This window comes from Schistocerca cancellata, chromosome 9, assembly GCF_023864275.1.
Source record: "Schistocerca cancellata isolate TAMUIC-IGC-003103 chromosome 9, iqSchCanc2.1, whole genome shotgun sequence".
In the NCBI taxonomy this organism is placed as follows: domain Eukaryota; kingdom Metazoa; phylum Arthropoda; class Insecta; order Orthoptera; family Acrididae; genus Schistocerca; species Schistocerca cancellata.
In genome coordinates this window covers 186,549,616-186,570,784 of record NC_064634.1, presented here as the reverse complement: position 1 = coordinate 186,570,784, position 21,169 = coordinate 186,549,616, and the positions used below count along the sequence as shown (strand labels likewise).

The window sequence follows — 21,169 nt, the reverse complement described above, 5'->3', positions numbered from 1 at the left end:
GGCGTCCTGCAGTTATACAAATTTAGCTGTAGCCAGTAGAGGTCTCTAGTACTGAGATACTTATTTCCATGTTATCCACTGGGACAACTTTTCTAGGACCACAGCAGATTTTTCTCTAAAAAAGTAAGTTTTTGAACAAAATGCCAATATTTTTGAGAAAATTGTTTACTGTGGGAAGTCAGTGGGATACATTACAGTATGTTTTAGGAGATGAGAAAATGGTAGAAATGATGGCAGTGAAAATTAAATTCACTTGTCTATTAGAGAAAATAGAACAGTATTATTTTAACTACAGTGTGGTGGAGGCCTTGGTGTGAGTGAGTTGGAAACATGGATTGGCATTGCGAATGTTGCTACAGGTAACTAGAGTAAATAGGTGTTATGTACGTGATGTCATGAAAGTGTGTAACAATAAGTGATGAGAAATGTTCCGCAGCTTCCTTCTTGGGGTCACGCACTTCTGCTGCTGGCCGCACAGCAAGTGTGCACACAGAGTATCGGCTTGTCAAGTGAACTAGTGAACACTCGGCGGCCTTATTCCTACTGGCTGCTGCGCACTTTAAGTAAAATATACTTTCTGAAAAATAGTGCCGTTGTCGGCACAAAGCAATGGATATTTTTACACAATCACAGGAAACGCTACATACTGGAACTAGAATCTGTCACCTTTGCCTATTATCAGAACGACTGAAGGCAAAGCCAGATGGACCCCAAGTCTCGGTCTGTCAGACTTGGTACTTTCTGTTTTAGTACAAATAAACTTCAAGAAAGAATGTAGTAGAAGTAGTTTCTAAGTCATCGTGATTTAGGTTATCCGTGATTTTCCCAAATTAGTTTAAGGAAATACAGAGATGACCACTGCTATACGGCCATGGTTGACAACCTGTCCCATACATGTCAAACAACATCTGTAAGTACGTAAATAGCAGTATATATGAATCTGTTTACTTCTTGTTCTCGAATTATAGTACAAAGACATGTCCATTCTCGTAAAAATGCTCCACAGATGAATGAAACTACTACTACTACAAGTTCGTTGAAAGATCTCAAAAAAGAAAGGAAACTGTAGTTACAAACAAAATACCTTTATTGGCTCTCAAAATAATCACGATTTGCTACAACACACTTCCAATATCGGGTCTGAAGCTGTTGGAAACTGTCAGCAAACGCTTCCTGTGGAATCTTTCGAAGCGCCGTGTTCACGCGTTGTTGGAAATCCGCATCATTACAGGAGTTGAGGCCTGGTGCTAGCAATACGATGAGACCAAGTTACAGTCGATTGTCAGGTGTGCGTCGTATTCCCAGCCACGCTAAAAATTCGACTTACAAAATCTAAGATTAAGATTCTGTTGATGGCCATTTTCGACAGTAAATACTTGGTCCACCATAAGTTTCTGTCCAAGGCAGAGGGGGAACACGATGAAAATCATGACACTGGGAGTCGCTAGGCCTCCGGATCGTATTGGTAGCCCCAAGTTTCATCTTCTGTATTAATGTGGATATCCAAAACGGGTGACTTCGGTGCTTCGAGCGATTCCACAAGAACCGTTTTCTGAAGGCCATAAAGGTATTTTGCCTGTAAGTCTCCTTTCCATTTATTTTCTAGGACTAAAATAACAGACAGTAAACACATTAAAATGAAAATACGAATTAATGACGAAGTCATAGAACCAGTTTTAAGTTTTCACGCTGTACAGAACGACATGATGAACAAGAAAGGAATAAATATAAGAGTAAAAATTGCTGGGTTTGCTTTTACTAAGCCCTGTACTGAAATGGTTCCGAAACTAACATTTCAGTTTGCCTACAACTAAATTGTAAAATTAGCTATAACCTATTAACTAAGGGTCGCTCGCGGAGCAATGGATGGAATCACTAGGTGGAATGTAGCTGAACACGTAAGTATGTCTCTAATGGAGATGAGATTGTTGTAGGCGGGGCATGGGGTCAGGATGTAACACGTCGATTATCGATTCTTTAACTGTGAGATGCATGTACATTTCTTTCCTCATTCTGTAACTTAACGAAATCAGAAATACTTTTGTAAATATCTTTTGTAAAGCTGTTGTTTTACGTTGTGCATGTATTAAATTTCAACAGAAATTAGTGATTCGTGCTTAGGGTATGTAGAATTGTATGAGACAGAAAAGATGGAGAGGAATCCCTCCGCATCGGAAAGGATTAGCCGAGAATGTGAAACGTGAATAGGCGCGAAATGGCACGGGAGATTCTTTGCGGCGAGATAATCTGTGGTTGGCCTTTGAAGAATCAAGATGTCGAGTGCTAAATGAGGCGAGAATTTCTGGACATTTATTTGAATAAGCTTCGGATGTGAATTAGCCGTTGTAGTCATGGCATTTATTGGAGGTCTCTGAAACTTGCATTTCCGACGTCAAGAAAAGGGATGCAGAGTAAACTAAGTCAAGAGTCATGACTGCATCGTACGAGATTGTTCAATCGCAACAGATCACCTCCACCTTCAGGCAATGCAATGTTTAGTTGTGCATATGAATGCGTTTGCTGAAGTGTTCGCATTATAAGTGACGAACGGTACGTGTCCAAACCTTGATTTATCCCGTGTCGCTCACCTTCATAGGATGCTATTCCTGTGATAAAATTTACTCAGATTGTCTAAGTCAAAGTGAATGTGACTGACTGAATACTTGCGGTAATAGAAGTGATAATTTTCGTGGAACAGAAATTTTTGGATTAGGAAGCAGTCTTGTGTGAAATCCGTAAGTTCAACATATAGAAAACAACAATTTTATTACTCTTTCTACGAAAAGAGTTAACTTTAAAGAACTGTTAAAATCATTTCTTTGAATATGACATTTCCTGGAGAACAGTGTTTACTAAGAACCGGTATTATGCGTGAAGTGTCCTGGACTCTGAACTCTTCTACAAGAAACACACGAGCATGTAGTTCATCCTCTAAATTTCAGAACGAAACGAATTCAACACAAATGATCTTCGATGACCGTAAAGAAGAACACAACTTCGTAACTCTTTTCTAACACGAAAATAAGTTCACAATTAAACGCAAGTACTTGTAACAACGAAACAAAGGCTTTAACAGAGTTCGTTCTCTACTAGTTGACTATCAAACGTTTAAGTCCACGCTCTCCTTCAGCGGAGAGTTTTGGAACAGATTAACACTTAAGTTACGATCCTCAAAGTTTCTACAGTCTGGCTAATGGAGTCTGACAGCATACCAACAGGCCTGCGTGACGGTTCCGAGGTCGTCCGCACCTCGTGGTCGTGCGGTAGCGTTCTCGCTTCCCACGCCCGGGTTCGATTCCCAGCGGGATCAGGGATTTTCTCTGCCGCGTGATGACTGGGTGTTGTGTGCTGTCCTTAGGTTAGTTAGGTTAAAGTAGTTCTAAGTTCTAGGGGACTGATGACCTTAGAAATTAAGTCCCATAGTGCTCAGAGCCATTTTTGGTTCCGAGGTCGCTTAGCAACGACATCGGCGGTCGGTAGGCGGTGTTGGATCTGGAGCAGACTTCGTCTGTTGGCTGGCTGCGTCGTAACTACAAAGATATTTTTGTAGCAGTTTAATAATACACAGCGTCACTGGTTCAGATCTGGCCCAAATGCCTCGGTGGACAAGTGAGAGAAGACTCAAAGCAACGGCTGGATAACAGCCGAGCATAGCACTTTGAAGGTGTTGGCGGTGGAACTTTAAGTTCCGTGCCACCCTCCGACGGTCGAAGTACAGAGGATGGGTGCAGTAATGCGCCAACTCTATGGTCAAGGAAAAAAGTGGCTGGACGAGGAAAGGCCACTGCTACTGACTGTACGAAAACGGACAGAAAAAGTGGTAGTATTGAGCCTGCCGTCAGTCATAGCCCGAATCCGAGTCCTCCAGGATAATGAGCGGGACGGGATGTCGGTGCCAGCTCCGTGGAACTGTGATGCCGATGGTTTGGAGTCCAGCCACCGTGTCACGGAGGGGGTCCATTTTACTGTATAATACAATGATCGCCGAGTACGTGGTTCTAAATACCCACAGGGTACACTTCTTCCTGATTGGCTGTCCGTGACTTAGGCGGATGCGGCACAAGATTCGTGGATGAGCGATCTCCCTTGCTAATTTGCAGGCTCTCTGCACCGTGACGCGGTGTACACGAAGGCCCTCTGTAGGTCGGGCTGCAAATGACGGAGTCGCAACGTCACGTAGTCCCAGGGGCTGAGCTGGCAACCAACCCGACGGCAGTGTGTTGCCATGTGGCGTCGGCGCTTGACGTCGTTGCGACCCGCTAGTGCCACAACAGTTTTAAGGACTACAACATGTCTATTGGTGTAACAGACTTGTCTGTTGGTGTAACAGACATGTCTATTGGTGTAACAGATTTGTATGATTGCTTTTTTGTATTTCTGTTTATGTGTATTTGTTACTATTGTTTGATATCAAAGGTGTTGTTCAAAAGGCAAGTCAGGTGTCACAAAACTTAAGGTTACCCTATGTTTTAAGTATTGGGTCCTTAAAATAACAGTGAAAGTTGGTTTAAAGCTAGTTAGCCACTACTGAAATATTTTTCTACCTGAAATTATGAATTACAGTAACTTATACAGGGTGTTACAAAAAGGTACGGCCAAACTTTCAGGAAACATTCCTCACATACAAAGAAAGAAAATATGTTATGTGGACATGTGTCCGGAAACGCTTACTTTCCATGTTAGAGCTCATTTTATTACTTCTCTTCAAATCACATTAATCATGGAATGGAAACACACAGCAACAGAACGTACCAGCGTGACTTCAAACACTTTGTTACAGGAAGTGTTCAAAATGTCCTCCGTTAGCAAGGATACATGCATCCACCCTCCGTCGCATGGAATCCCTGACGCGCTGATGCAGCCCTGGAGAATGGCGTATTGCATCACAACCGTCCACAGTACGAGCACGAAGAGTTTCTACATTTGGTACCGGGATTGCGTAGACAAGAGCTTTCAAATGCCCCCATAAATGAAAGTCAAGAGGGTTGAGGTCAAGAGAGCATGGAGGCAATGGAATTGGTCCGCTCTGCCAATCCATCGGTCACCGAATCTGTTGTTGAGAAGCGTACGAACACTTCGACTGAAATGTGCAGGAGATCCATCGGTCATGAACCACATGTTGTGTCTTACTTGTAAAGGCACATGTTCTAGCAGCACAGGTAGAGTATCCCGTATGAAATCATGATAACGTGCTCCATTGAGTGTAGGTGGAAGAACATGGGGCCCAATCAAGACATCACCAACGATGCCTGCCCAAACGTTCACAGAAAATCTGTGTTGATGACGTGATTGCACAACTGCATGCGGATTCTCGTCAGCCCACACATGTTGATTGTGAAAATTTACAATTTGATCACGTTGGAATGAAGCCTCATCCGTAAAGAGAAAATTTGCGCTGAAATGAGGATTGACACATTGTTGGATGAACCATTCGCAGAAGTGTACCCGTGGAGGCCAATCAGCTGCTGATAGTGCCTGCACACGCTGTACATGGTACGGAAACAACTGGTTCTCTCGTAGCACTCTCCATACAGTGACGTGGCCAACGTTACCTTGTACAGCAGCAACTTATCTGACGCTGACATTAGGGTTATCGTCAACTGCACGAAGAATTGCCTCGTCCATTGCAGGTGTCGTCGTTCTAGGTCTTCCCCAGTCGCGAGTCATAGGCTGGAATATTCCGTGCTCCCTAAGACGCCGATCAATTGCTTCGAACGTCTTCCTGTCGGGACACCTTCGTTCTGGAAATCTGTCTCGATACAAACGTACCGCGCCACGCCTATTGCCCCGTGCTAATCCATACATCAAATGGGCATCTGCCAACTCCGCATTTGTAAACATTGCACTGACTGCAAAACCACGTTCGTGGTGAACACTAACCTGTTGATCCTACGTACTGATGTGCTTAATGCTAGTACTGTAGAGCAATGAGTCGCATGTCAACACAAGCACCGAAGACAACATTACCTTCCTTCAATTGGGCCAACTGGCGCTGAATCGAGGAAGTACAGTACATACTGACGAAACTAAAATGAGCTCTAACATGGAAATTAAGCGTTTCCGGACACATGTCCACATGACATCTTTTCTTTATTTGTGTGTGAGGAATGTTTGCTGAAAGTTTGACCGTACCTTTTTGTAACACCCTGTATAAGCCATAACAGTTTCAAGGCCGGCTTGTATCATTCATGATCTGACAATGCTAAGGCTAATATACATTCTATGGAAATAAATAGAGGCAATGCTAGTTAAACAACAGTTTGGTTACTATTCTAAAACCAAAGTTTATCGACAGTGAAGTTTCAGGGCCACTCTATGTCAGACAGATTAGTGCTACAGCATACAGCAACCAGTGTTGTTTCTTACACACTAAAGCGTGAGATAGTTTGTTGCCAAATTATTTAAACACAAAGCAGTTTGAACGATTGCTTAGCTAGTGGCTACTAGTGTTTTTCGTGTTCAATTAATAAATAGATTTCTAATTGAAGTTCAGTTCTGCAATTAATATACTGTACATTTAGTGGAAATTGCTTTTACGTAATATAAGCTGGCGACCTGTCTTTAATTTGCATGACCACAAATTTTACTTACTAAACAACATACCGTTGGTTCGAATCCCTCTCAAAAAAGTTTTACACCTTTACAACACCTAACCCTTCAGGTGACGAAATTCGGTCCGATTATTTTTCCCTTACAGCATGAACACGGTGGAGTCTAAAAGGCTGGTAGAGAGGTACTATTTTAGGGTGGGTTTGCTTACATCTTATCCCTGTAGAGTGATATATTTGCCTTTACCGTGACAGAATTAGTGTTATAGGATGGGGAGATGACAGATGCGTCAAGGAAATTATCCTCTGGAGTCCAAGACGGAAGAAAAGACAGTAAATAGATGATTGGTACACGACCTAGGAAAACAAGTGAGAGGAACATGTACACATATCACTGAAGACTGTGGATGTGAAATTGATTATGGTGGTGGTCGTTGTGGTGACGATGATGATGTTGATGATAATGATGGTGACGAGAGTGATGGTGGTGTTGCTGTTGTTGTTGGTAGTGGTGCTGGTGGTGTTGGTGGTGATGGTGATGGTTGTGTTGTTGTTGCTGTTGTTGTTGTTGGTGGTGGTGATAGTGATGGTGGTGATAGTGATGGTGAATCAGGTATATATCAAGGATACTTCCATTGATATCATAGTCACTGTTCGACATGTAAAGTCTTGGGGAAAAGGAGTCGCTCTGAAGATATTGCAACATTCGAGTTTATTGAACCTAAGGCGGCTGCAACTAGAACAGACGCGTTGGAATGGAGGCGCAGTCCCCTTCTTATAGGTGCGCAACAGTACATCTGTTATCGTCATGCATCTTAGCTCTTGTTCAAGTGGTTCAAATGGCTCTCAGCACTATGGGACTTAACATCTGAGGTCATCAGTCCTCTAGAATTTAGAACTACTTAAACATAACTAACCTAAGGACATCACACACATCCATGCCCGAGGCAGGATTCGAACCTGTGACCGTAGCAGCAGCGCGGTGCCGGATTCAAGCGCCTAGAACCGCTCGGCCTCAGCGACCGGCGTAGCTCTTGTCTTTCCTCCGCTGAACATTATTGATTCTAAATCCCTGGCTAGAGACTGTTGCTGAAGACTATGAACAATATAAACATGAACACTTTTGTAACCATCTAATCACTTCTGAGTTGACTCTGCCTTCAGCCTGGCAATAACTCCACGTCGCAATTCGTCCTTTCATTCCGGATTTTTCTTTAATTTCTGGTTATCAGTGTAGAAATACAGTGAGTGTGGAAGCGGAGAGACTTATTTGTCAACATTAGGTGTGCACGATTGATGATAGCCTTGTTGCATGATCAGCTAATGCTTAATAAATAGAATTAAAAAAACCAGAAAGACATTTGTGGAAGGATATAATTAGGAAGGAAAAATATTTATTCATTTTGTTAACAGCAATTAGCTCAATTAAATCGAGTTGCAGTTTACACGCCATACAGCATGGCATGCTGCTGAAGATGGGATTTTTTTTCCAAAAAATCTTTATTCAACACTATCTGTACATTATTAAACCTCCAAATGAGGTAAAGCTGACAATCAATGTGTATATATAGACAAAAATAACGTGATCCTTAATATATTGTACAGAATATAATCATCTTGAATTTGTACTCTTCTTGAAAAAAGTAGTGATTCTGCATGAGCGTTATTTACGCACAAATATGTGCCCTTCACCCCCCACAGGGCGTGTTTATAAATCGAAAGCCGGTGTTGGTGCTTTCGTGCTTGCGAAATGTGGTAAGACACGTAGATTTTACAGTGCTCACTACGTCTATTCAAATGGAAATTTGTGTGCGTCACTTGAAACTGCGCTACCTTGACGGGAGCGCTACGTTGCTATCACAGAGTATAACGTTTTCCAGTACAGCTCAAAGACTGGATGAATTAAAAACATATTTTTTTTTCAAAGTTACAGCACTATCGCTTATACATCTGCCAGAGAGAGAGACAGAGAGAGAGAGAGAGAGAGAGAGAGAGAGAGATAAGGGGGGGCGGGGGGGTCTGACGCATGCTTACCAAAGTAAATGATACTGTTCTGCCGCCAACTTCTCTAAACGTAGGCTCTCTGTTCTTGTGTATAGTGGCTGCATAATATTTCCGTGTAATGTGTAGAACTCACATCCACCGATGTTAAGGAGTTTGCCATCAAATCGGAGCTGTTGTTGGGTGGAATTCCGGCTGATAGATTGTCTACCTGTTATTTATCACTGAAAAATAATAAGGAACGAAACTGGAAGGTGTTGTCAGTCACCAGAATAGTTTACTCTTACACATCCTATCCGTGCTGTACTTCGCACTTCACGAGTGTTTTTGATTTCTTGAGAAAAATTATTTGCTGGTTATTTATAGAACGTAATTTTCCGCTTGTGGCTGGGGGGGCTGGGGACTTCTACAAATAAAAGTGAAAAACATCTTTGAAACAATTTATACAGGCTGCTCACTCATATTACAGGAAGCTGATTTGTTAATTGCTTTATAATAGGCTACATTTGGACTTATGAAGTCCCAACATACTGGCGTGGGACAGCAACAACGTCTTAGGTTATCAAAACTGTATTTACCTTTATATACGTCACAGTTCAAATAAGAATAATTTCCTTGTGGTATCTAGTTCTGGACTATGACGATCATTTTCAATCCTGGCCTCAGACGTAAGTGTAATAATACATTTCCCACTAACGTACATGTGAGTAACTAAATATGGTGAGCAACCGAATTATGGTGAAGAATAATGCGTATGTGGTTACTCAAATATACACCAGGGGATCTTTAAGTTTACACTTACGTCTAAGGCCGTGGACTGAAAATGGACGTGATTGCCCAAAACTAGTCACTGTAACGAAATGACTGTTGTCACAAGTGTGAATGATTATGTAGGAAAATAAGGATTTTAGATTGTAGTTGACTTTTTTTGACTGAACCTGCATGAGCTTGAATGTTACACCATTCCCACGAGTATGTCAGTGTATTGTCTGTTTATCAGTATTGTGAGAGTCACTCGACATAGTTTAGGAAACGTTGGCCACGTTACATTTTGATATAACGAAAATTATTTTACCATCCAGCATGACGGATTGCTACAGCGAGCGGGACCAGGACTCAAACCCGGACCTATCCATGTTGCAGGATATTTTTTTCTGACGTTTGCCTCATCTGAGCACGTCATAATGCCTGCTCCTTAGCTTGAAACTAACGGAAGCTTTCCTCTACAGTGTGATTTCAGGAATTATGCTACAGTTTGAATAGGCCAGACGTTGCTTTGAACAGTGTGAGTAGCTATATAAATTTCTATATTGTATATTTTTATATGAAATTATGTTGCACGATACAAAAATGGAGATATCAGAACGTAACAGACATTTTCATATTCAACTGCATTTAGAAACGAAAATTATAACGCTTGTACAGAACTCAATTTCTTCTCGAAAAGTGCATGAGACATTAGCCAGCGTTGTTTACTGACAACAATACAAAATTAATCACTTCTCAGATATCCATATGATACAGAAAAAAAGTGAAAGTCCGCGGTACTGATCAAAAATTCATTCAACGTTTATGTGCATCATCTTACAATTGTTTAATTTGGAGTTTCGTTCGAATATTAAGTTTGCCATTCCAACTCCATAGCACTATGTCATTAATTTAGAATTAATACCGAAATACACAACATTACTTGTACGTACTTCTGACAAAAAATGATATCACTTCCAAGTAACTTAACCGTCAAATACATTAGAGAAAGGTGCTTTGCTTCGTCGTCAGCGTTAATACCGTGAAGATGGCTGACGCCTGCTATTGTCCAAATATCTGTTGGGGCTGCCTGTTTGCATCTAGAAGGCTACCACGTGATACACGTTCCACTGAGGTTGTGAGAATTATAGTCAGATTATGCGTGGGATTCGTTAATGCACCGACTTTTTGTTCCCACTTCTGTCTCTCCGAAAATTATCAGAGATTATTGGTGAAGCAATAAATTATGAATGGAGCTCTGAAATCCGAAAAACTAGCACCTTCTTCGCAACGTAAGTTTTTTGCTCTGTATTGAATACTCGTTATTCACATATATTGCAGGCAAACATAAATTTTTATTTATTCTTGTAGGACGCTGGTTTGTGTCCGTGAAATAAGCAAATTTAAGTCTTTTACACCTCTAAGACGAGACTGAAACTGCAGCTGAATTCTGATACGCGTTTTTTAAGTGTGACCCATGTTTCATAAAGCTCGCTCTGAGTAACTGACCGTCCGGATGTAGAGAGAGACAGCTTGAAGTTTCACATTGAACGAGCACGAGGTACACATGTCCGTAATATGTTAAGTATGTATTATCCTGCTAGCACTCCTCTAAATAAATCACGCCATAGAAGCACAATTCCCTGCGACCGCCGGCTCTAAGCACTTTCTTGTTACAGGGACTTATAAACATCAGTACCAGGAACTAGTGGTCTCCTAAGCCTGAAGACGGTTCGAAAATTCTTCCAAAACCTTTTGTGCAAATGGTAATAATATTTTTGGTAGAAAATGCGGAACTGATATTTCCCATGAGGATTGGAAACAGTTTTGTAACATACGGTTTTGTTATTAGTTTAAATCAAAAGTCCTAATATCTATAAGAAACGCTTCCCTGGTGTTCTGTGAATAGTATTTTATTACGATGCGACTTTTTGCTTCTTAGGCCATCGTCAGTTACGCTCTGTACACGAAAGTTGTACAATAACATAACAAAAAAATTATTGACTAGTAAACACAAAATCATACATTTGTTACGGAATGGCGTGTATAATATCACCTGCAGATTCTGTAGAAAAGTATATGACGGCAGTGAGGAAGAGCTGTAGCAATTATATTACCAAAATATGAAAGAAGGTGGAGAATGTAAAACACAAACACAGCTTTTACAGGGCTTCAGAAAACTAGCTATAAGAAGTAGATGGAGACGTTTAATATATTGTTAAGAGAAGCAGAAAGGTGACACTAGTGGATTTACTTGAAATAAATGAATGAAGCAGGTAGCCAACCTATACTTAGTTTTAAATGACAAAAAGACCCCTCCTTCCCACCTCCTAAATTAGGTTTCAGTTGCGCAAATTTTAGATTACAATAAATAGTTTTTGAAAAAGATTCTGATGCGAGGAAACACAATTTTCTTCTTTTTTCTTCTTTTTCACTCATACACGATTCGTTGAAGTTTCACTATCATCAGTCGGCTAATTTAATTTGCTTATTTGTACACACTACTAGCGTAGCTGTCTATCGCCTTCGCTACAGCTGACAATTTAGTAAGGTACTGTACTACAAACGACAGACTTATGTATCTAAATTAGCAATATATTTGTAATATCGCGCGCGTCACTTTATTTGTGGTTGCAATTTTCAATTGTTGTCTGACAACGGCCTAAGAAGCAGAAATATAATCTTAATAATATTTTCAGAAAATCTCGAAAGTGTTTCCTATTTAATATTGTTGTGTTATGTCGACTACTGAAAAACATTTGTTTACTGTTGCATCAAAAAACATATAGCCTAATGCAGTAATTTATTACGTAGACTCACTGAACTAGAGCTGACACAAAGATAGCTATGTAAACAGAGCTACTGAGGAGCTGGCTCTCTGACTGATATCTAGCCGCAAAACGTCTGGGCCACTTACCCTAGCATGATTTTTAAGTAGTTGCTGTTAATGTGTATAAATGCGTGGAGAACTCCATGTTCCATTGTGTGTTTGTGTTTGGCCTGAGTGGATCATATGGTTTTCACAAACACGTTTTAAATGACATCTTTTACTCCTTCAAAATGTGTGAACCATTATCCTCATTCTCTTGAAGAGGCGCTTCAAGGCCAGTCGAAACGATAAAGGCACGATTAGGGTTGAAGCTGCGGAGGCTGTAAGAGGGCGCACCGAAATGGGAACGGTGTACACATTCACACATCACACATACCAGTGAGATGCTTCAATAAGTAATGTTAGGGCGAGAAATTGTTGTCATAATACCGACTGCAAAGACCTGGAGTAAATTGCGTGAGCTAGCTCCTATCTCCAGCTACTACGGTATTCTTACAACAAAATCACGTTGGCCAGTAGATATTTCTGCCGACGTAATGAAGTTTTCCTACCTCTGGTCTCAAAATTTTTAATTTTTTTCTATCAGAGTCGGACAATAACTCAAAACTAGCCCAATTATATGCTTAGACTTGAGATTGGAAAATCGTTAATTGTTGTGAGTTCCAGCCTTTGAACGCACCTGCTCTATCTTCACTGCTTAATCGATGCTTCATATACCACTTAGATCGTTTCTACTTTTAAATATGGGTAGATATATTACATTTTTATAGGCTTACTTTTCCTAAGAAATGGCCTCCGTGCTACACACTCACTGCCTTGATTATTTCTCCGCTAAGATAAATACAGGAAGGGCATTAATACAAGAGGATTTGCGAATAAGTGCTGTAACTTTGATAATATTTACGCAGATTTTGTGCTGGTCTTGGGACAGAAGTAATTTCTGAGCACCCAGATTAGTTCTGGTAGTACATACAAGCCTGTAACGACGTGAAACACAGCTTTTCCTTGCAGCGATGTCCCACTTGCAGTGCTCTGCGAGCGACACTTGAAACTGGCGCGGGACCACATCGCATCTGCAACTGGCCCGCAGTGTTTGGTCCCAACTCCAGCTCGTGGATCCCCACCTCCACTTCCTTCCTCACCTGCACCTGCAGCTGTCTGGCGGCACCACAGATGACAGCAGAGGTCAGGTGCCGCCTACTTGAGCTGCACCAGCACCATGAAGTACGTCACCACGGCTCCCAGCACCTGCACAAAAGCGTAAACACATCAAATCAGACAAAAACCTACTTATCTGCAGTGGTCCCACGTAAACGAGTAACTGATGTACCACATTCTGTTCCTACTCCCTATTTTTCGGCAACACCTTATGGCAGCTTCGCGAATAAACGTCCTGACGCAACCGTCCATCCTATGTATCTATAAACAGCACTAATTCCCTGAACGTCGACGACGCCGCCTTCCTTGCCGTCTAAAAATCAACCTTTCCAAAAGTAGGCAATAGTCATAAAGGAAGCTACCCGCAGCTTTGCCTCCCCCTCTCCTGTCACTTCTACCTCACCAACTACAACCTTCCTATCGGATTAACTAACACACAAAAATACCAAAAACACTCCGACAATAAACTGACGTGGAAACAGCATTTACTAATCTTCCAACAAAAACCCCTTAATTAAATTAAAATTACTAAGCGACACAACACGGGAATTGCATCCACACCTACAGTGCCTTACTCTAGCCAATCCTTTCAGATACCCGTGCGGATTTCCATTCTACCAAAACTTTACTGCTCCCTCGAAATCCTTGAACACCACGCATTCCATCTCGCCTTCCGTAACAGTCTACCATTATCCATTAAGATCATTAATTTCCCCATATCCTTTCCCATGCTGAACACCTTAGAGCTTCTTACATCTATTACAAACTTGACAGCAACCACCCTATCGTTCCATCTCGCGTTATCAACACTTTTACTGGGCCGCGATTGTAACAACATATTCCTGTAAGTAGGAGATCCCGGGTTTGAATCCCGGTCAGGGCACACATTTTCAAGTGTCCCCGTTAACCTATATCAACGCCTGTATGCAGCTAGGGGTATTCATTTCATTGTAATATATTCCTGTAACTTTACGTCTACACACTGCACACATCTTATCCCAAGGAAATTTTAGCCTAATCCCCCTACCTGGCATGGAATTGGCAGAATATCTACCCATTTCTCCATTTTCAACAGAATATCCTTCTTCCTCTCTAATTCTTTAAAATTATCTAAATAAATATGACTCATTTTAAATGTAGTACCCTACATATGTCAAATTATTTTATAACTCTGTCATATGACACTACATAATAAACTTCAACTTTAGTCGTCTCATATTATGCCGTATCTGTGAAGTGCTTTGGCGTATATAAACAAGTGTGCACCTTGAGTGATGTGATGTGCAATTGCAGAAGGGATACACCAGTGCTTGCTGACATACAGGCCTAAAAATGTTTTCTTGATGTTTTGGTAAGTGTTTCACTGTTTTTAGTCTTATTTTCCGTTGTTTCATTCACAAATTTCAAAGTGTAACGTCTAACCTTCTCACAACTGGAACGTAAATACTACGCCACCTCCATAAAGAGCAGACGTAAATAATGTATTAAACGATTTGCTCCTTTTGATGGACGTACAGGATCAGAAATGCGTCGTGTGATTTAACTCTTCTTTATCTTCTTTTTTGCTACTTTGGTCTCCAAATCCGAAAGCGTTCTGTACATTCCTGTAGCAATAATTTCCTTTCCTGGCTCATTCTCTTTTACACAGGCGCTTCGCCTCAGTACCATTGTTGCTATCATTCTTCCATCTTATCTGTGGACTTCCTCTCCCCTTCCGCCCTCAACGAATTCTGAGAATAATAGTGGGGAATTATTTCCCCTTCCATATCAGTTAGGTGTCCTCCCCAAATCAATACTCTTTTCTTCACACCTTTCCCAGTATCAACATGTCAGTTCCTGGCTTTTTAGTATCCTTCATTTCTCTGAATCGGGGGTGCCTCTTGCGCGAAAATATTTTCCTTAATATGTTTCTTTCTAATGCCAACAGTTTTTGGTCATCTGCTCTGCATAATGTAAATGACTTAGACCCGTGTACACCTAGATGTAGAATTACACACTGCTACAGTCTGATTTTAGTACTTCTCGATACTTTTGTACTTCACAGGACGTTCCATTACTCAAAATATGCTTTATTTTACACTGCGGTCCTTGCCTTTATCTCAATTTCCATTTTATTCCGTTCACTTAAGATAGTTCCCAAATATTTAAATAAGGCTACTCTTTTACAAGTGAAGTCATCAACTGTCAATGGGGTACCATAGTTGGTTGCCCTAATCATGATCGTGTACTTTGTTTCTCCTTGTTAATTTGTGACCTTGCTTTCCTTGAAATATATCAGCAACAACGTCTCATGAGCTGCAACTTCCCTTTCCCGTCACTTATTAGAACAACCTCGTCTGCATATGCAAGTAGATTTATTTCGTTATTATCCAGTATTATTCCAGCTAGGCTAAATGTTTTGTTTTTTCTATGTTCCTTTTCAGAAGTTAAATTAAAACGTAGTGGATGTAACGCATCTCCTAGCAGTTATGACTTCAAAAGCCCCTGACTTTATAAACCACGAATTTTTTGAGAGTGGAGGCATTACTCATTCTTCACGCCAACTATTCTAGACTGTGTAGTCACCCAAATATGTTAAATTTGTACTCTTGCACAAGATGGGCAAATAAAAGTGGCTCGGACGAGTGGATACGGTTGTACCTGAACCCATGCATATAACCGCACACCAAAAGGATGGAGCAACTGCCCATACAGCAGGCTAACCCTGGAGCACTGTTACACAATTCTCGCGCCTGACAGAGTTATTATCAGGGATAAGTGTGGTCGCGACCGTAGCTGGCCACACAGTTCACCCGATCTGTCAGTGTGCGATTACTTTGTGTGGGGATCCATTAAGTCTATCGCAACAGCCCTCATAGTCTTCAAGAACTGCAGAAGAACATTTCGGATGAGACTGCAGCAATTTCAACAGACCAGCTTCGATCGTCCTCAGCAACTTGCTGAACAGGGCTCAAAAGTGACAACAGATGAATTGTGATCACTTTCAGCATGTGCTATAGTCATGTTAGTACTGTATTTCCTTTCCTCTGCTGTATTTCTTTATACCCTAGAACTCTGTTCTCCGGGCCACTTTTATTTGCCCCACCCTGCGCATTTCACTGATTATCCTCCTCGTATAACATACTGCATGAAAATTTCTCTAATAGAAATTGCTACACTGGGATGAAGTAAGAGGAATAGAACAGGTTACCGAAGCGAAGAGATCGAGCGAGACGGTGAAGAACTTGGCGCCGGAGATCATGAGCGACTTTTGACACTGCTGGCACACGATCTGCACGAACGTCTTGGCCTCCTCCGAGCCGTCGTACCAGTGGCAGCTGTACGCCGCCTCCATCACCGAGGAGCTCTGCAACAAGGCAGAAGGAAGCGTCACCTCAGCAACTGCAAAAGAACGTGTTTAGCTCAAGTACTCTGGTCCCAACGGTGTCCACAGCTGCTGCGATTCAAGCTCATAAGAACGAAGAGCAGGGTTTGACGTCCCGTCGAGGACGAGATCGTTAAGGATGAAGCACAAGCTACAAATGGGCAGGGGTGGGGCGGAGTATAGGCTGCTTTCTTTTCAACTTTGCATTCTCATTTAAGATTTATAAAAATCCTGAACTTGGATGACCGAACTGGGGTCTGAACTCAGATACATGTCTAATGTCTTAATCAGTGGGCTGCCCAACTCAATATTCACACTAAAGGATAGCAACCTGTAAAAATACTAGTTTACTTAGACGTGGCAGATCATTAAATTCAGTACCGGGTACCGCAAATATTCTAGAATTTGACCATCATAAAATCCAGTCGAACGCAAACTTACTCTAGTCGTTTACGTGATCTAGAAAGCAGTGCACAGCGGCGCATCGATTGACGAGTTTCTTGAAGTTGGTTATATTTTTAAACACACCATGTTCTCATATGAGTCATGAAACATATTACCAAATCTTACACGTAACTTATCAATAATTTTAAATAAATTCAAGCTTATGTGGACGCACAAATAGATATTGTTTCCGCGCACTATATACGAATACAATAAAAACGACACTAACGGTATTGAAGTGGCATGTATTCGTCGCAGCATGTCGTCCTCTATTTACCGCAGCACACAGGCTGATGTAGCTGCAATACTGGTCTGCTGAAGTTATCGGATGCTTTCGTTCGACTGGAGCAGGTAGTGTCGTACGTCTGCTGAAAGTATCCCTCGGACCGATTTCAGCGGGATTCCAGGCTTCAAATAATGTACTGGCCGGAATTAAGTAATGATTTTCAGACTCTGCCGTATTGCTTGAAAAGAATACTGGAAAATATTGACTCAAATATTGGAATATCTGTCGATCTGTGGGGGAAATTCATGAAGATATCCATTTTTCCGGCAAAAGAACTAAGTTTTAGGGAAGAAAGGGAATCGAAAAGACGAGAAGCAGTGCACGCTCGTTTGTTTAAAGTTATGATGGCTCATCATTGGCAATTGCAAGAAGAAAACAATTACTATGCGGTTTAATGTCTCACTGAACACTGAAAGCCATTACATCAGTCTCCGTGGGGGTAACTTTGGCAATGAAACTCCTAAACAGTGTTACTGATTGAAACGAATCAACTGTGGACTTCAGTAACAAAAATTCAATTACAACTCAACTTATTCCCTTCTTCAACGCCTGTGTAATATGCGCACACGCTGGCAGGGTAGCCGCGCGGTCTGGGGCGCCTTGTCGCGGTCCGTGGGGTTCCCCCCCCCCCCCCCCCCCCCCCCCCCCCCGTAGGAGGTTCGAGTCCACGAGTCCTCCCAAGTTAGATTAAGTAGTGTGTAGGCTTTGGGACCGATGACCTCAGCAGTTTGGTCCCATAAGGTTTTACCACAAATTTCCAAAATTTAATGTGTGCACAGATCTTTCTTTCTTATGAGCAGCCCATGAAAACGTAACTATACTGCGTGTATAATCACTGTCAAATGATTTTTGTTTAGAAAAATTACGTTTTATAGAATACAGAGTTTAGCACATTATGGTCTAGTTCCTGTTCAAAAAACAGGATGCAGAAACTACACTAGAGCGCTGTGGTTTCACAGAGGAATGCTAGAGGAGGAGTGCAATGGGATGGCTCGAATTTACATAGTTAGATCATGGACCCATAATTGTTCTTGCTCTGTGTTAGTGATCTACCGCTTTTTTTTATAATCGGAAAGCAGAATAAGTACATTTTGTACAGGCCAAACGAACAGTTACGCCAAACGAAGAAGCATATACAGCGAAAATAAGAGACAATGTACTTTTTGTAGAAGTTATCAACTGATAGGTACAAATGGTCCAACTTCATGCTAAGTTTTATATTATTAAAAGTGCTTCGCTTCGTTTTAAGTTGTGTGCCAAGTAGAAATCATAGAGTAGCAACTTCTTAAAAGGTAGTACATGTCGACGAAACTTGAAATAGGGAGCTAACATCCAGTAAATATACTAAAGCGTTTTGTTTCCCCAAATTTTTCCATAAGAATAATTCGAACTGTGCGGGTGTATAAATCCAGTAATTAAGTTCTTTTAATTCTGATTATGGGCAACATTTTCATATTTTCATTCCTACAGTATATATCTCAGTTACACCACACCTAGACAAAAGAATCCACTTCACAAAACATAGTAATCAGAACTGTGTATGAATTAATACAAGGATTACTTTTATAACATAAGTAGTTACGATCGGAACGACACTGGATGTTCAGTAAAAGTAATTCATGCAGCAGCAACTATTGGTTGTCTGTACAAGTTTCATAAAGTACTTTTCAACTACGGAACACCATTTCCCAAAAATATTTGTACGTGCACGTTTAATTTCAATAGAATACTAATCAAACCTTGACAGTGTATTAATTCACTGAGTAAAAAACGCTATGGGTCTCTTTCACGTTTTACGTTTATACAGACTATCGGTTTCGACTTTAGTTGCCGTCATCTTCAGATCAGAATCTAGTAACAGAGGAGATAACACAAAGTTGACTGCAATGTGCCATAGTAACACATGCAGTGGCAGTATACAAATAATAACAAAACTTCAGAGCTAGGCATACGTGATTACTGCGAATCGCAGATCAGCATCAGGGCAAAGCTTCAGTTAAAATCACGTAATTTGTGTTCATTGAATTATGAGGGCGGTCCAGTCACACTAATCGACATCAACGTGCAATAACAACTCGCAGACGGCAGGTGACAGGTGGGTGCACTAGCAGTGGAGGGCATATAAAGCGTGTTCCGTGGCGGCGGGGGCGGGGTGGGGGGTGGGGAGGGGAAGACGCACATAATAGTGCAATTGTTGTTTTAATTGTTTTAATGAGGTAACGGGTCGATTTATCAGCCATCCACAGAGGCGACAGGACAAGACTGAACAACGGCTGCAGAGCTGTGTATGGGCGAACAGGCGTGTAACTGTTCACCAGATGAGCGCCAAGATGAACAAGGGCAACAGCAAAGTTTATAAACTGTCCGTGTGTCGGCGTGGTAGAAGTGTCTACTCAACGACCGTTCGGCGAACGTTGCCTTTGAATAGGCCTTCACAGCAGGAGCCTGGTCCATGCATCCATGATGACTGCTGTTCATCGGCGACGAAGGGTGATACTCGCACGCCAACACTGCAACTGGCCGTCCACTGAGTGGCGACTGGTGACCTTTACAGATGAATGACGTTTTATGCTCCACCGGACATATGGCCGTAGACGTGTACGGCGCTGTAACAATCGTCGTAGGTTCCAGGCCGGAGGAGGGAGCGTTATGGTCTGGCGGATATTTTCGTGGAAGTCCCTTCGTGGTATAGTCATTCTGGAGTCGTTTGTTCAACGCTATATGCATGTATCCTTGGGCACCATGCCCATCGCTATGTAAGTTTACTTTTCCTTGGCACGATGGTATCTACCAGCAGGACAATGCGATGTTTCGCTCAGCTCACAGTGTACAAGAATGGTTTCGAAGACCACCAGATTGAGTTATCCGTACTTCCCTGGTCGCCAAACTCCCCGATTAAAACCCAAACCCCAATGGAGAATCTGTGGGACCACCTCGATCGAGCTATTCGCGTCATGAATGCTCAACTGAAAACCTAGCGTATCTTCCACACTCTCACCACTCTCATCTTGCATATCTCGCAGCTGTCTGCGCAGCAAAAGAAGGTCATTCAGGCTTATGTGATGCGGAATAGACTGCTAGATTTCACGAGAGGTGACCCACCAGTATAAAAGGAGGCGCGGAATATTGTGTTGTCACTAGAGAAGCAGTGACAGCAGTATTTGTCGGACAAGATAGCTCGGTGACTTCGAACGTGGTCTAGGCGTTGGATGTCACGTAACTAACGGATCCACCCAGGACATTTGGATCTTTCTAAAGCTGCCCAACTAGATAGTTGCTTATATGGTTGTGTTGTGGAAACCAGAAGGAACAGCCACAGAGAAACTGAAATAACGTGGACTTCACGCACAGGTACCGTCGAGCATTGCGGATTCGGCATTAAAATATCGCATGAAATCAGCTGAAGGCTTCACCCGTTACTTTCAAAGTGCTATTAACATTCCAGCTAGCCCAGTGACCGTGCGTACAGAGTTAAAAAAAGACTGGGGTACAACGGACGAGCAGCTCTTCGTATGCCACACATTTCTGTGGTCGATGCTAAACGATGTTTGAGATGGTGCAAAGAGCAATACCACTGGACAATGGGTGACTGCGTCAGGCCACAGTTCCAACCTGAATCCAGTGGAACATCTTTGGGATGAGTTAGACTGTTAAAACGTCGGATTAGCTCCAGATCTGAGAGTCCCATATCATAACTTCCTCTGGTTTCGGCTCTTGAGGAAGAGTGTGCTGCTATTCTTTCACAGAAATTCAGATACCTCAATGAAAATGTTTCTAGCAGAGTTCAAGCC

General features: G+C 41.8%; 1 protein-coding gene across 1 annotated transcript in view; it reads right to left on the bottom strand.

Annotated features, from left to right (window-relative positions):
• Positions 1–8,551: 8,551 nt before the first annotated feature.
• The window catches only part of LOC126100723 (odorant receptor coreceptor), a 338,496-nt gene continuing 325,878 nt past the window's right edge, over positions 8,552–21,169 (bottom strand). Inside the window, exons 8-9 of the mRNA XM_049911343.1 lie at positions 16,475–16,630; positions 8,552–13,374 (exon numbers count right to left, since the gene is read on the bottom strand). Coding sequence (XP_049767300.1) covers positions 13,324–13,374; positions 16,475–16,630 — 207 coding nt within the window. The 3' untranslated portion in view covers positions 8,552–13,323. The remainder of the gene's footprint in view (positions 13,375–16,474; positions 16,631–21,169) is intronic.